Source organism: Malaya genurostris, chromosome 2, assembly GCF_030247185.1.
Source record: "Malaya genurostris strain Urasoe2022 chromosome 2, Malgen_1.1, whole genome shotgun sequence".
Lineage (NCBI taxonomy): Eukaryota > Metazoa > Arthropoda > Insecta > Diptera > Culicidae > Malaya > Malaya genurostris.
Genome location: NC_080571.1, coordinates 26,701,842 through 26,715,652, shown reverse-complemented (window position 1 = coordinate 26,715,652; position 13,811 = coordinate 26,701,842). Strand labels below are relative to the sequence as shown.

Below are 13,811 nucleotides of genomic sequence, written 5' to 3'. Positions count from 1 at the left end.
TTGAAAAGTCACCATAGGGGGGGGGGTGCATATGAAGGGCATCTTGTTCAATATTGCACGAATGGCACGATCTTCCGAGAGTCCGTACAACTTTTTGGCTTCGCTGACGATATTGATATTGTGACACGTAACCTTGAGAAGATGACGGAAACCTACATCGGACTGAAAGCATAAATGCGTCAAAAACAAAATACATGAGAGGAAGACGCTCTATAGAAGAAACACAACGCCTCCTACCACGAATATTGATAGACGGTGACGATATCGAGGTGGCTGACGAGTTCGTGTATTTGGGCTCACTGGTGACCGCCGATAATGCAGAGCAGTGAAATTCATAGACGTTTTTTGGCAGGGAATCGTGCGTACTTTGGGCTTAGAAAAACCGTCCGATCGAGAAAAGTACGCCACCGCACGAAATTGACCATCTACAAAACGCTAATCAGACCGGTTGTTCTCTATGGGCACGAAACCTGGACTATGTTGGCAGAGGACCAACGCGCCCTCAGTGTTTTCGAAGGAAAGGTACTGAGGACCATCTATGGCGGAGTGCATATGGAAGACGGAACGTGGAGACGGCGTATGAATCACGAATTGCAACTGCTGCTAGGAGAACCACCCATCGTACGGACAGCTAAAATCGGACGTCTACGATGGGCTGGGCATGTCACAAGAACGTCGGACGACAGCCCAGTGAAAATGGTTCTTGAATCTAATCCGACTGATACAAGAAGAAGAGGAGCACAGCGAGCAAGGTGGATCGATCAAGTGGAGAGTGATCTCAGAAGCATCCGTGCCTTGGGTGGCTGGCGACGAGCAGTCATGGACCGAGTTATGTGAAGACGTATGCTTGATACAGCAAAGGACACCCCAGGCCTATAGCTGTTAGGTAATGTGAGTAAGGGGGCATATGAAATTTCCGAAATCGAAAAAAATTTTTGATGCCAAAAGTCTTAGGATTGTCTGAAACGTCGAGATTTAGTGTGATCCTGAAAAATTTTTTTTGTGGAAAAATCGACTTTCTGCTAAAATATTGGCACCCTTATATACATTAGAGCAATAAAAAACAACGTGTGTCAGTTACGTCACTTATACCATTATATCTTCGGAACCAAAAGTCACAGCCATTTGGTCTTCGAACTTGAACAATGGCCTAGCAATAGATTTCAAACGAGCCTAAGCTTGTTAAAATATGTTTGGTCATCTCTGAGAAAATTGAGCGCGTGAAAATATCTTCGAAAAGTGCATACTACACATACGCAGACATTTTCCGATCTCGTCGAACTGAGTCGAATGGTATATAACACTATGAATTCGTTCGAAAGTCAGTTTTTCCATCAATTCTATAGAAAAAGGCGAAAACCTTTTTTTACGCGAAAATTTTGAAATAACGCGATGTTTTACTCACTTTACACGAAAAATAATTCACGCACCCCCGACTTTGCACATAAATTGAGGGTCCAGTGCATTCGATTATTGTTAACATGTATTTTTTATATGAAAAAGCACGTTGTGGGTGAGCGGCTCTAACTCGAACAATTTGAATTCAATTCTGCATAAATCCCTTAAAATATCGCCAACCTACCTTACTTTTTCCCTACAACATGGTGTATAATCACTTAAGGGCTAAGGCCACTAGGCCGCGTAATACCACGTGGCTCGCTGTGCGTATTCCATTTCTCTCCATGTTCTCTCGCAAATGTGTAAAATGACTCTCGATGTGTGTATTTTCGGTTACAAGTTTGACTACATCACATAAAATCCAATAAAGCTACCGCTTGTTTGACAGCCTTTGTAAGCCGTGATTAAATTTCTCTCACATGTTTCGTTACGTTACCAGGGAACTAAAACGGCGCCGCCATAGAAATCGATTTACCTTCACAAAAATAACTTCCACTTCATTTTGATCGCGACAATGTTTTTAAGCACTAATCGCATCTAAATTAAATTATCTAGGCATTGTCAGGATAGACTTTTGATCCATGCTTTTGAAGGCGAGATATTCAATAAACAAGTTGAAAGTTTCCGTTTTCAGCTATGCAATTCTTCCTTCAGAAAAAAGGTCAAACAATCATTCTGAAATTTTTACAGAATAATCTAAACTAATTTTCTAATAGATTGTCAGATGGGTTTTTTATATTCGTCACCGTTTCTGAGAAAATCAGATTTGAAGTGTGAAAATAGCCCTTTAAAACGCCCTAAAACACACTGGCCTCAGCCCTTTAGTACTGTTATAGTTAGCTTTTGAGCTGTTTCAAACTAAATTCAGTTATTATCGGAACCAATTTATTTCCAACAAAGCCCTGTTATTATTTTCGATGCCAAATCCTCGAATGTATGCATGCAGCATGCTGTATCCGCAAAACAAAGAATGACTCCGTTCGCTGGTATTGGTGTGCGAAAAACGCCAAGCCACAACACATGTTTTTCGCCTCCCCCGCATCGCTTTTATTCAGTACAATTCGTTCTCTCTGATGACGACTGTGTTGACGTCGTTGTCGTTGTTGATTGTTAGGTGCGCGAAAGATCGGCAAATGAATCGTCGTCATACGCGCGGCGGCACAAGGACAAAATAAGTGACATCGAAAGGCTTCTGCTGGTACGGAATGATATTTTCGATCGAAGTAACCGTGTAACTTCTATCCATTGACAGACCCAACCTAATGTCATAGTGCAAAATCCCTCCGCTGGAAGCAGCTGCGGGGAAACTTTTCACCAAACAAACCCAACCGAGAGGGTGTTTAGTAGATAAGCAAATTGTGTGGCGTGTAGTGTTGTTCGTAACCAGGGAAAAACCAAAATTACTGTAACAAAATTGAAACATCTCAGCAAAGCAAAGTGAATCGAGTGGATTGCTGTCGTCGAGAAAAACGAGTTCGAACTAAGGTAAGCAATGATATATTTAAATGTGTCCCCCGAATCTAATGTCGAACAAAAAAGTTCTCGGCATATTATATGTGAATGCGTCATTCTTTATTGATTCCCAGGCAAATTTGCGAGCAACTACGTTGCATATTTCTTTTGCGTAGCATAGAGTAGTGTGCGAATCAGTGTTTTAGTATTCAAACATTTGGAAAACCGATTCGTTTTGTAAGCTTTAAAGATTAATTTTCATGTTTTTTTAACGTTACATGTATCTACTGAAATAATTATTTGCCTAAACAGTAAATGTTGGAATTAATTTCATTTCCAATAGCATTCCCGATCGGATACATCATCAGACAGAGATCATACTCACTACAGCTGTCGTTTATTCCCATCACAATTATATAAATAGCACACGTGCATTGTCCTCTCTATTCTGGACTCATCTTTGCTAAATAAGTCGATTCTATTCCTGTTTGTAGAATGTGTTTAGTACAGCTGCGCATCACAAATCTATGACAGTAAGGCTTGCTTCTGAAACGCCTCCCTTTCGGAACGTTGCTTGCATTTTCATTATGTCTGTCCCATGAAGAGAACCATTCCGAGTTACCTGGTCCCAACAACCTGATTTCATGAGGTCAACAATCCGCACTGCTCTGCGTAGGTTCAAAACATCGGGTCGGGTAATCAATATCCCATCCATCCCTCCGTCCGTCTATATTGCAGCCATTGTTTGCTTTTACTCAGCGAATGCACTTGTTCGGTTGGGCTGTGATTCTTCGTTACCTCCCACAAAAGAAAGAAAAATATACATCTGAATAATTTGTTTCTGTTAGAAATGAAGTTATTGCCCTTTTCACTGCACTTGTCGGTACTTTGACGAGGGATGCCTCCCAGTAGACTATTTCCTTTGATGTAGTGATTAGGCATGTGAATGACATGATTAGGAGTGATTTTTGTTAACTGTTCTTCGCCAACAACAAAACAGTGAAAAAATATTTCACATCAGAAACAAGCTTATCAGTGATTACTTCATCAACGTGATAATTGTGTTTATTTTTTTTTCCATAAATACGTTTATTTCTTAAGGCAATTTACATAAGTTTTTCTTCGCCGTAGCATCACTTTTACATAATATTCTTATCCTAATTTAATTCTAACATAGTCAAACGTTTTGCATTTATTAAAACATATTCTCTTATTACTTAAATATCATCTTAGGTAACTCGTCATTAATTATGAAATCTACTCGGAAATAATTGTGTTTATGTTTCGTAACAATTTATATCAGCAAAAATGTCAACTATGAACTTGTGCCATATATAATAAACGTGAAAATCCAGAAACATCAATAGACCCTTGTTTCTGGACATTGAATCTGTAACCTACACTGAGTTGGTTGTGGATATTTAATCCGTCCAACGTCGCACTGTCTGTCAGCGGATTACAGCAATATGATGTTTGCATGCATTCTGTTCATACATGCTAATAACTTTGATCCCGAAGGCAGGTAGGTGTTAACTTATTCGAATTCCGATTGCCCTTTTTGTATAAACTGCAAATCGTTATCCAGTCTTCGTTCCATCGATCTGCCCTGCCTTAATTCAATCTTGGCATCAAATGAGTCCTTTACGAATAACAATACGTAGTTCGTTTATATTTTTGAACTTCATTTTAGAACCACCCTACGGGTATTGGTCGTGTTCGGATTCAAAAATTTAGTCGGGTGTCGGATATTTCAACTCAAATAGTTGTTTTTTATTCGTGTCGGGTACGGGTGAAGATTCTGATTTTTTAACATGTACGAATCGGGTTCGGGTCGGTTACGGGTAGCTGTTTTTTACTTTCGATCTAATTCGGGTTCAAGAAATTGGTCACCAATTTGGAGTACTTCCGTACTTCCTCGTCACAATCGATCTACAATACTTTTGGCTTCCATGGATATAATCACTTGCTACTCCCTCCTCTTTATAAAAAATTTATGACATCATGAATTGTTAAAAATTTTCCATCTGATAATGATTATTTCATAACGAAAGGTTGTTTAACATCATAACTACATTCGTACTATAGAATGACGTTTTTTATAATTTATTGTACCAAGGTTTTAACCATTTTGGTCGTTCATCGGAGAGGAAAACCTATAGAATAATGATTCAGTTAATACAAATGTTGTTGTAATCTTATTTCCATCACCTTGAGTTGACAGTTTTCTCAAATTACATAATAAAATGCACATTGATTGTATGATTTCGTCAATTCAGATCAATGTTGAGAATACTCATTCCCCCTCCCTCGTGTGAATATTATTGTGAACCTAGGGCAATTGCTAGAAATATACTGTACTCGTAAAGAAGTACCAATTTTTCGTATAACCCGATCGATTTTCCCTTACACTTTCCATGTTCGGGGCACTTGCTACTCTCTCTCTCTCACCCTCAAAAAAACCTTATAATCTATTCTGATTCAGCTTCCTTTTTGTCAGTGAACTTAATACAGATCTACCCTGTATAGCGTATCAAAAAATATCGATTCCCACCTTTGGTACATGAGCCAAACTTGGTGGCGATTCGTTTAGTTGTTTCGTAGTTATGCTGAAACTTAAATACACTCGCGTTCATAGACAGAAGAAGATTATTTTCCCTTAGCTCTTCGAATTCCCCGTCAAAATGGAACCAGATCCTTTGAAATTATTTAAAGAAAAATACGACCTTGAAATTTTTGCCACTCTCTTGTTTTATAAAAAAAAGGGAGATTAAAATTTATTTTCTAAAACCCTTCTTTCTAGTCTAAATGTCGATTCTATTCAAATTTCGTCATTGACCCTCTCCCCCCATGTTAAGGACACTTCCTACACACTTACCCCCCATGAAAATGTTCTAATGATCATTTCTGAAGAGCAAGAAGTATCTGTGCCAAATTTGATAGCAATCCGTTCAGTAGTTCCGGAGTTGCGCCGTTACAAACATTACATCCCCTTTTTAGAGGGACGTACTACATCCACCCCACACGAATACCCCAAGTTGCACAAAAAGTATCTATGGTCTTCAAAAAGTATCGATTCTCGTCAAATTAAATAAATTTTTTCATGACCCCATGCCATCGGAAATATGATCACAATTTCATGATAAAATTTTCAGTTGTGTGACACAATCTCAAATAATTCAAAATTAAACTTTCCTGAAATATTTGGTACAAACGAGTATCAAAGAGAATAATTCATAAGGCAGATTTGCCTTTCTCGTATTTTTAAAGCGTATAGCTCAGTGATCTGTGAAAGGATTTATATAATCTAACTACCAATAGAATCGAAATTTTTCAACTTGAACGTGTATAGAAACAGCATTGAAGTATTTCAATAGTACACTATTGAAAAACCTGTTTTAATTAACCCATGTCGACACCAGCCAATCAGAACGCGTTCTGAGGAAGAGAACAAAATATCTGCTGCTGTACAACGAATCGTTCGAGAAAAATGTTCCGAACAATGCTTAATATCGTAGTGAGTTCCATAATTTGGTCCTTCTGAAAGGCAAGAATTATTCCCGTACAGCATCCTGATAATTTCATTCAATGAAATGAAAATCCAAAATGAAATAATCGACATTAAAATTCTATATGCTGCTATTTTTATAGTCGTTAGGACCGCCCATTAGTGAAAAAGCTACAAACGAAATCACGTAAAAAGAAACCTCCTAACAAAAATTGGATCAGTTTGGATTCTATCGCCACTGCGAGCAGATGTATTGTGTTTCGTTTGCAAAGCTAGTTTCGATTCCGACAAGAGCGATTACGTCACAGCTGCCAGTTGTTTGCATTGGTGAAAAAACAGCGAAAAGAGGACAACGGTGGAGAACATCACACAAAATCAGTCGTTCTAATGGCTCTAAAAGTTTTCTAAAGAATTATAAGGATTTCTTGCTCGCAAATCGAAGGTAAATATCCTCAGATTAGTGCAAATCTAGAACAGTTTGATTAGATTTGTGCACTTTTCGCTGTGTGAAATTCACAGTAATAGAGATCAAGTGAAGCCTTCTTTGTTTTTGCGAAAAATGTGAAAAAGGGGAATGCTTGCATAATTCATACAATTGATCAACTAATTGATATTCGGAAGTGTTAAGGAACATGTCAGTTGTTTTCGTATTCACGACATCCAGTTATGTCTCTGACATTACCCACCCGCCTTTTTTATCAGCACATCATTTTTAATAAAATTTGGCTATTGGATGAACTAATGGACGCAGTAGGAGTCAGAACTAAGACTCAAAAGGGTCAATTATTAAATTGAAACTTTAATGGTCTTTATGAAATGATTAAGAAGTTTCATGTATTGAATTGAATTATTGACTGTATTTTTCATTTAAATAGGAAATGGGATAAAAAATGTTATAAAAATACATTGCTATTTGAAAGCACACATTTTCTTCTTCTCTGATTATTTTCGTTTATTCTATAGACTCATCATCGTCACTTCTTTTATTGATAGTCTTTTTGCAAAGCTTAAATCAAGTAATATAAAGCTATACGAAGTGTGTAGCGTGGCCTTTTCAAATTGTGTGAATGAGACAACAAAATATAGAGTGTTTTTTTGACCATTTTCTTAGCAAAAACATTTACTAAAACGACTATTTTTGGTTTATTAAAAAAAGCTTTGTAGAAAATATTCAAAAATTGGAACCGGTCGTTAGTGTAGCTTTGGTGCAATGGTGTAATGATTGAATATAATTTCATGATACATTCTTGTATGCAATTGTTCAAACTTAAGAAGCATGTTAACGTGCTCATTAAATTTCGAAAAGTTTTACTTATTCTTTTAATAGAATATTCCTCATCCGTTCTTTTAATTTCAATCCAATTAATTTTAAGGATGATATCTTACACCATTACCAGTATGCCTAAAAACAAATACGTTCTTATGAATTAAACCATACACTGAAAAAATAATGAAATTCACACTATTTCTAAATAAATAGTACTATGAAATGGACATCAGTTGAACAAAAAATTCGATTCAAACCCAACACAGAACAAAAACACAGAAGAGTGGTTGATAATACAAATGCTGGAGCATTTGGTCGATGATAATATTAAAGTAAAATGCGTGAGTGGTTCATCGTTACATACAGGCGTACACGGTAAAGTATCAAATCAAATTATGTAAATTATGAGTCTAGACATTTTTTTAAAAGAGAAATGCTTGAACTCGAGTATGCACAGACTAAGAATAAAGAATAATAATTAACAAAAAAAAGTTTGTTTGGTTTTAGGGAATTTGTAACGAATCTGTTGTCTTACAGTAATTCTATTACGTTTTCTACTGAAGTCGGTAATATCTCGCGATTTTTTTGTGATAACGGTCAATAAGACACCTATCAACATTCACTTTGAAGAGGAATTCCGAAAAACTCGGTACTCGTTGAGAGTAAGTCATAAGTTATAGTGAAAAGTCTTCTCTTTTGTCTGGTGTTAAAGCGAATGCTCTATTTTTTATACCTGGACTGCAATTTCTTGCAAAAGTTTTTGCCTAAAGGTAACTTATCGGTCGATATCACAAATAACAATTTTATTAATGTACGTTTTTCCATGATCAAAAGAGCACTCTATATTTTGTTGTCTCATTCACTCTATTTAAAAAGGCCACGCTACACACTTCGTAACTTTATATAACTTTATTTAAGCCTTCCAAAAAGTATATGTATGTGCCTTTTGGTCTGCGACTCTGCTTCCTCTTAGTAGTTAAAGTTAGTGTATATAAAAGATTAAATTTTAAATAACTTTTTAGGCAAAAGGCCAAACCGTGCATAGTCTTCAACAAAAATATGTAACTTTACGTTTGTAGTAATTGTCTCGAACATAGGAGACACTGAAAATAATCGCGAAAAAAGTTATGTACTAAAAATTGATTTTATATGGTTTCAAACGAAAATGCTTCATATATCCGAAACTATACGCGTTAGACCTTTAGTTTCTTCGGCAAAGTTTTTTCTCGTTAGAAGTTCTAAAATTTTGTAGAAGACATTGTTTTTCTATCTCTTAACGGAAAAAAGATGTTGAAATGAACTTTTATCGTAGTAGGCTTTGCACATTTTTCATTGTGATCAAATCACGAGGTATATTTTTGTGAATAAGTTCTCCAAAGGAACTATGTATATCGGATCAACGGTTTAGCAGCTAGAGGATTAAGTTCACGTTTTTGTCGATTCAAACCACTGTGCAATAGGTGGATACAAACAGTTTTTTATGTTTTGATTATAGAGGTTTTAACCTAAAGGTCATTCACCTCTTCGGGCCACAAAACTTCCTGACCCTATGTGCCGGTCAAGGAATCGAACCCAGATGGCTAGTTAAAAAGCTCATATCTGACTGATCGTCATTTTCGATAATCGTCAGGAAGGTTTTGTTATTTTTTTTACTATCAAAACAAATTCAAGTAAAAATTTCTGCAACAGAAACAAACAGTCACAAAATCGCTGCAATAGAACAATAATTATTCATCTTAGTAGAGGACCACTATTAGTCACAGCACCAAACACACCCGAATCTAATATTTAAAATTAGACCAATAAACAAGAAAATCGTTAGACTCTCGACTCTCATGCGCTTTTCGGTTCTCATTGTAGCAACCCGCCACCAATGGACGCATCGGGTGAGGGCGGCACCGGCGCAGCAGGTTCAGCTGCTGAGCATGCCGTCAGCAGTGGCAACGCAAATTCCGACTCTCTGGGAAACTGCGAACTGCTTGAGAGTTGGACATTACTAGACAGTCCTCCAAAGCACTCCGAACCGGTCGCAATGGACTCCAAAGTGGCGGATCCGGAAAAGAAAAACACCAGTGATGATTGTGAGGATGTTGATGAAGAAGAAGAAGATGATTGTGATGAAGAAGAATTAGACGAAGAGAACCCGGAAGCTGATTCGGAAGTTTGTGAAGATGAAGATGAAAAAATTGAAGACAGCAAGCCGAGTGGGGTAGAAAACGTCCAGGAAAAATCATCGAAAAATAAACGTGAGCAAAGCGTGCGCGAAGATGAACAAGCCAAGAAGAAGCGCGTTGACAGTGGACCTAGTGGCGTCGGGTAAGTATTATTTATATTTATTCTATGACATTATGATGTTGGTCGGTTAGTTGGAAATTTGTTTGCAAAACGAATTATTTAAGCACATACCATTTTCAAAGGTCAATGACGACCTGAAAAGTGCATATCAGTAGAAGAAATGTAAATCAGCAAACAACGTGTGTGAGTTGCTTATCTGGTGGCACACGACCATTTCACGTGTTTCGGTATTTAAACTTCCGACAGAACTTCGATGCATTTCGTTTTGCTCTTATTCGTCAACAAATGTAGTGATATAACATTGCTCACTCACTAATGCATTTCCCTTTCCTCTATTTATTTACTCTTTAGCTTAACCTATGAAAGCAGCGTGGGCAAGGAAAATGCGGAGGCATCTTCAATCACAACCGATCAACAGTGTTTGAATTTCAAAAAAATCCTAAACTTGGATGCTCCTAAGGAAAGTGGTCAACTATCAGACCTAAACGACACGGAAAGAGAGACCGACCGAAAGCGTAAGGCTGTGCAGCGAAGACGCGAACACAGTGACGACGATCAAGCGCTGGTCCCCGGAAATGCCCTGGTCCCCTGGAGGGAGATAAACCGTGCGTCTCTGTATATATTCGGTTTGGTCGTTACGGCTGTGGCAGCAATACTGGTCGGAAATTCGCGTCTATTTCAGCATCAAACTGGGGAGGTAAATTTCCAACATGAGCAACGAATTTCCGAGCTGGAACTGGAAAATAACATTCTTAAAAATGAGATGAACAAACTGAAGCATTTGTACACTCAATCGGAATTGGATGAACAAGTTCAGCAAGCGGAAGCGAGTTTCATGCGATCGTTGGAGAAAGAAATGGAGGATCAAGTTCTACCAGAATCCGACCAGGAACTGCCCACCACTCCGATGCCAGATGAACCTACTGCAAGACAAGTTCCACAACAGGGGGATTACGTCAATCGACGTGAACCCGAGCAAGATTATATCCTACCCGACTTTTGCTTCAACAAAAATGCTGTGCAAAATACATTGTTCTCCGAATATACCGCTAAGTATTGCGACGCCAGACAACGCAAGCTTGCTGCGAAACATCACAAGGAGGAATGGGTCAAAAAGCATCACCACAAATATAAAGAACCTAAACAACACAGACGGTATCCTGAAGAAACCACGGAGAAAGTTGCTGAACAGCGGCAGCAAGCTACAGTACCTCCGCCAAAGGCTCCATTGGAGTTCAATTCCAGAACTACTTACGGAACGATCAAGGAAGAAGGAGTGGCATTGATCGAGAATCTAAAAACTATCCTTGACTTAGAGCCCGAACAAGCGGTTCCAACCAGAGACACTCAAACGGAGGATACGGGATACCTGGCCGACGACGAAGCGAGCAAGAGTAGCATTGAAAACGAGGGTGACCATCCTACGCAGACCGAATCGAATGCTGCTGGAGTTCAGTGGGACAACTATCCTGTTTGGGTTAGAAGAAAGTACGAACACCAGCCTGAAGTACACAGCAAACTCCAGGGTAAAGCCACAATGCTGTGGGATTGGGAACGGAAGAAGAACCAATTCCTGCAGAAAGTTGGCCTAGACTCGTTGGAAGATGTTAACCGGCTCACGGAAGAAGAATTGCAACGTAATGCGGGAACGCAACGAGAGCAGCCGCCAATGAGAAATGAAAATGGCAAACAGCCGTACGATGAACGGAAACGATCCGAAAATTATGATGGACGCAAAGAATGGAACGGACAACGCTCATCGGGTGATTTCAAGTGAGTACAATGTATCTACTTTATGGTTTTAATTATAGCAATTCTCATCCAAAAATTACGCAATCACGTTGGACCTTTGCTATTTTATCTAAGATCCGAATGAAAAAATGACTGGTGACATCAATCCAATTTTAACAAATTTGAACAAATGGAAAAACTCATTTATTATCTTTTGTTTTGTACCTTAGGCCTCACGAACCAAAGGATCACCACAAACATCACAAGAAATGGAGAGACGGTGGATATGACAGACCGCAGGAGTTCAAAAACGGTGACCGACAGCACAATCAAGGCAACGAGAACCGGAACTTCAAACCCGACAACTCACCTTCTTCCTCCTCAGGTGACGGCGCTCCGAGGAAGGCACAACCGAATCAAAACGGGGACGTGCGCCCGAATAAACACTGGAAAGAATCTTCCGGTGAGTATAGAAACAAGCATCACGGCAAGGACTGGAAGGATGATTTCAGTGAAGATTATAAGAAGCACAAACATCCCAAAGAAAAGGATTACAAACGGAACGAGAGTGAAGAAGTTGAAAACAAGCACGATCGGTCATCCGGGGAAGGAAAGAGTAAGGAATGGAAAGACCACAGGAAAAACGGTAACCAACAGCAATGGGAAGGGAAGAGACACCGTGATAGCGACGAACGGTTCTCTGATGAAGGATCCTATCTGAATCAATACCGGGAGGAGTACAAGAAACAACCGAAATATAAAGAAGACTATTCCAATAAACATCACAAACGACATTACGATAATGACAGTGACGAGGATGATGACGATGATGATGATGACGACGACGACGATGATGATGATGATCATTACAAGCATCGAAAGTCGGAAAAGCATAGCGGAAGTGATGAGCACTATTGGAAATCCCACAAAGAAAACAAGGAAAAACATCATCCCAAAGACAAAGAAGAGCACTGGAACAAACGACATGAGCAAAAATGGCACGATCACAATCAACCACACTCCCAGGAACGACGACGACGATAGATGAGCGGTTCAATTGTGGAGGAGTGATTACAGGGATTATCCATATATGATTTGGATATTTCAAATATTTTATACCAAAACATCTTGAGATCAATGAAGTTTGTGACAAAACATCTTAAGAAGAGAAGGCGAGTTACACGCTGTACGTAGTCAGTATGCAGCAAACTATATCAACTTTTTCGAATTACATAGTTGTTAGTACACGAAAAAACAACAGACTTTTATTGTGACCATAATTATCCATTTCTGCCGTACTCAAGCCCGTACCCAGGATTTCGTTTCGGGAGGGGCCAGTTGGCTTCACCAGTTCCTAAAGCATTGGAAAAAGCGACCAAAAACGACGGAATGGAGCTCGCATCGATTTTTTCAGATATTCGCCCTTATTCTGAACTAGCTGAATTACCCGGCGTTGCTCGGAAATGTTTCATGAAGGGAAGGCCGAACAAAATTCTCGAAGTTGTCCTGCTTAGTGAAATACTCTTGTAGTGAAACATAACTTAGACGGCAACTCGATTGAACAATACTCCGTTCATGTTCAGATTGCGAATGATCAGTGTCCCATCTCAGATCTCACAATAATCATAATTTTCATGGTATTCTCGACAAACTGGGTCAGGTTTATATTTGAACCCTTTTGTTAGAAACATTTAAAACACCTTTCTCTCTATAATACCTTCTTAGTAACCTCCGAGTTTCATATGTATATGTACTTGTAACGTACTTCCGTACTTCCTCGTCACATTCGATCTACAATACCTTTGGCTTCCATTGATATAATCACTTGCTACTCCCTCCTCTTTATAAAATTTTTATGACATCATGAATTGTTCAAAATTTTCCATCTGATAATGATTATTTTATAACGAAAGGCTGTTTAATATCATAACTAAATTCGTACTATAGAATAACATTTTCATAAAATTTATTTTGCCAAGGCTTTAACCATTTTGGCCGTTCATCGGGGAGGAAAACTTATGGAATAACGATTCAGTTAATACAAATGTTGTTGTAAACTTATTTCCATTACCTTGAGTCGATAGTTTTTTCAATTTACATAATAAAATGCACATTGGTTGTATGATTTCGTCAATTCAGATCAATATTGAGTATACTTATTCC

At 38.4% G+C, this 13,811-nt stretch overlaps 1 protein-coding gene across 1 annotated transcript; it reads left to right on the top strand.

The window, feature by feature from the left end:
* Window positions 1–2,456: 2,456 nt before the first annotated feature.
* Window positions 2,457–12,900, top strand: LOC131433104 (uncharacterized). The gene is made up of 4 exons (XM_058599921.1): window positions 2,457–2,883; window positions 9,483–9,938; window positions 10,269–11,690; window positions 11,879–12,900. The coding sequence occupies exons 2-4, from the start codon at window positions 9,496–9,498 to the stop codon at window positions 12,690–12,692; spliced, it is 2,679 nt and encodes an 892-aa protein (XP_058455904.1). The 5' UTR covers window positions 2,457–2,883; window positions 9,483–9,495; the 3' UTR covers window positions 12,693–12,900.
* The last annotated feature ends 911 nt before the right edge of the window (window positions 12,901–13,811 follow it).

Excerpts from the sequence above, each read along its gene's own strand:
- LOC131433104 (XM_058599921.1), top strand. The coding sequence starts at position 9,496 with ATGGACGCATCGGGTGAGGGCGGCACCGGCGCAGCAGGTTCAGCTGCT. Across the intron at positions 9,939-10,268 it reads AGTGGACCTAGTGGCGTCGG|CTTAACCTATGAAAGCAGCG; the intron begins GTAAGTATTATT and ends TTTACTCTTTAG. Across the intron at positions 11,691-11,878 it reads CGCTCATCGGGTGATTTCAA|GCCTCACGAACCAAAGGATC; the intron begins GTGAGTACAATG and ends TTTGTACCTTAG.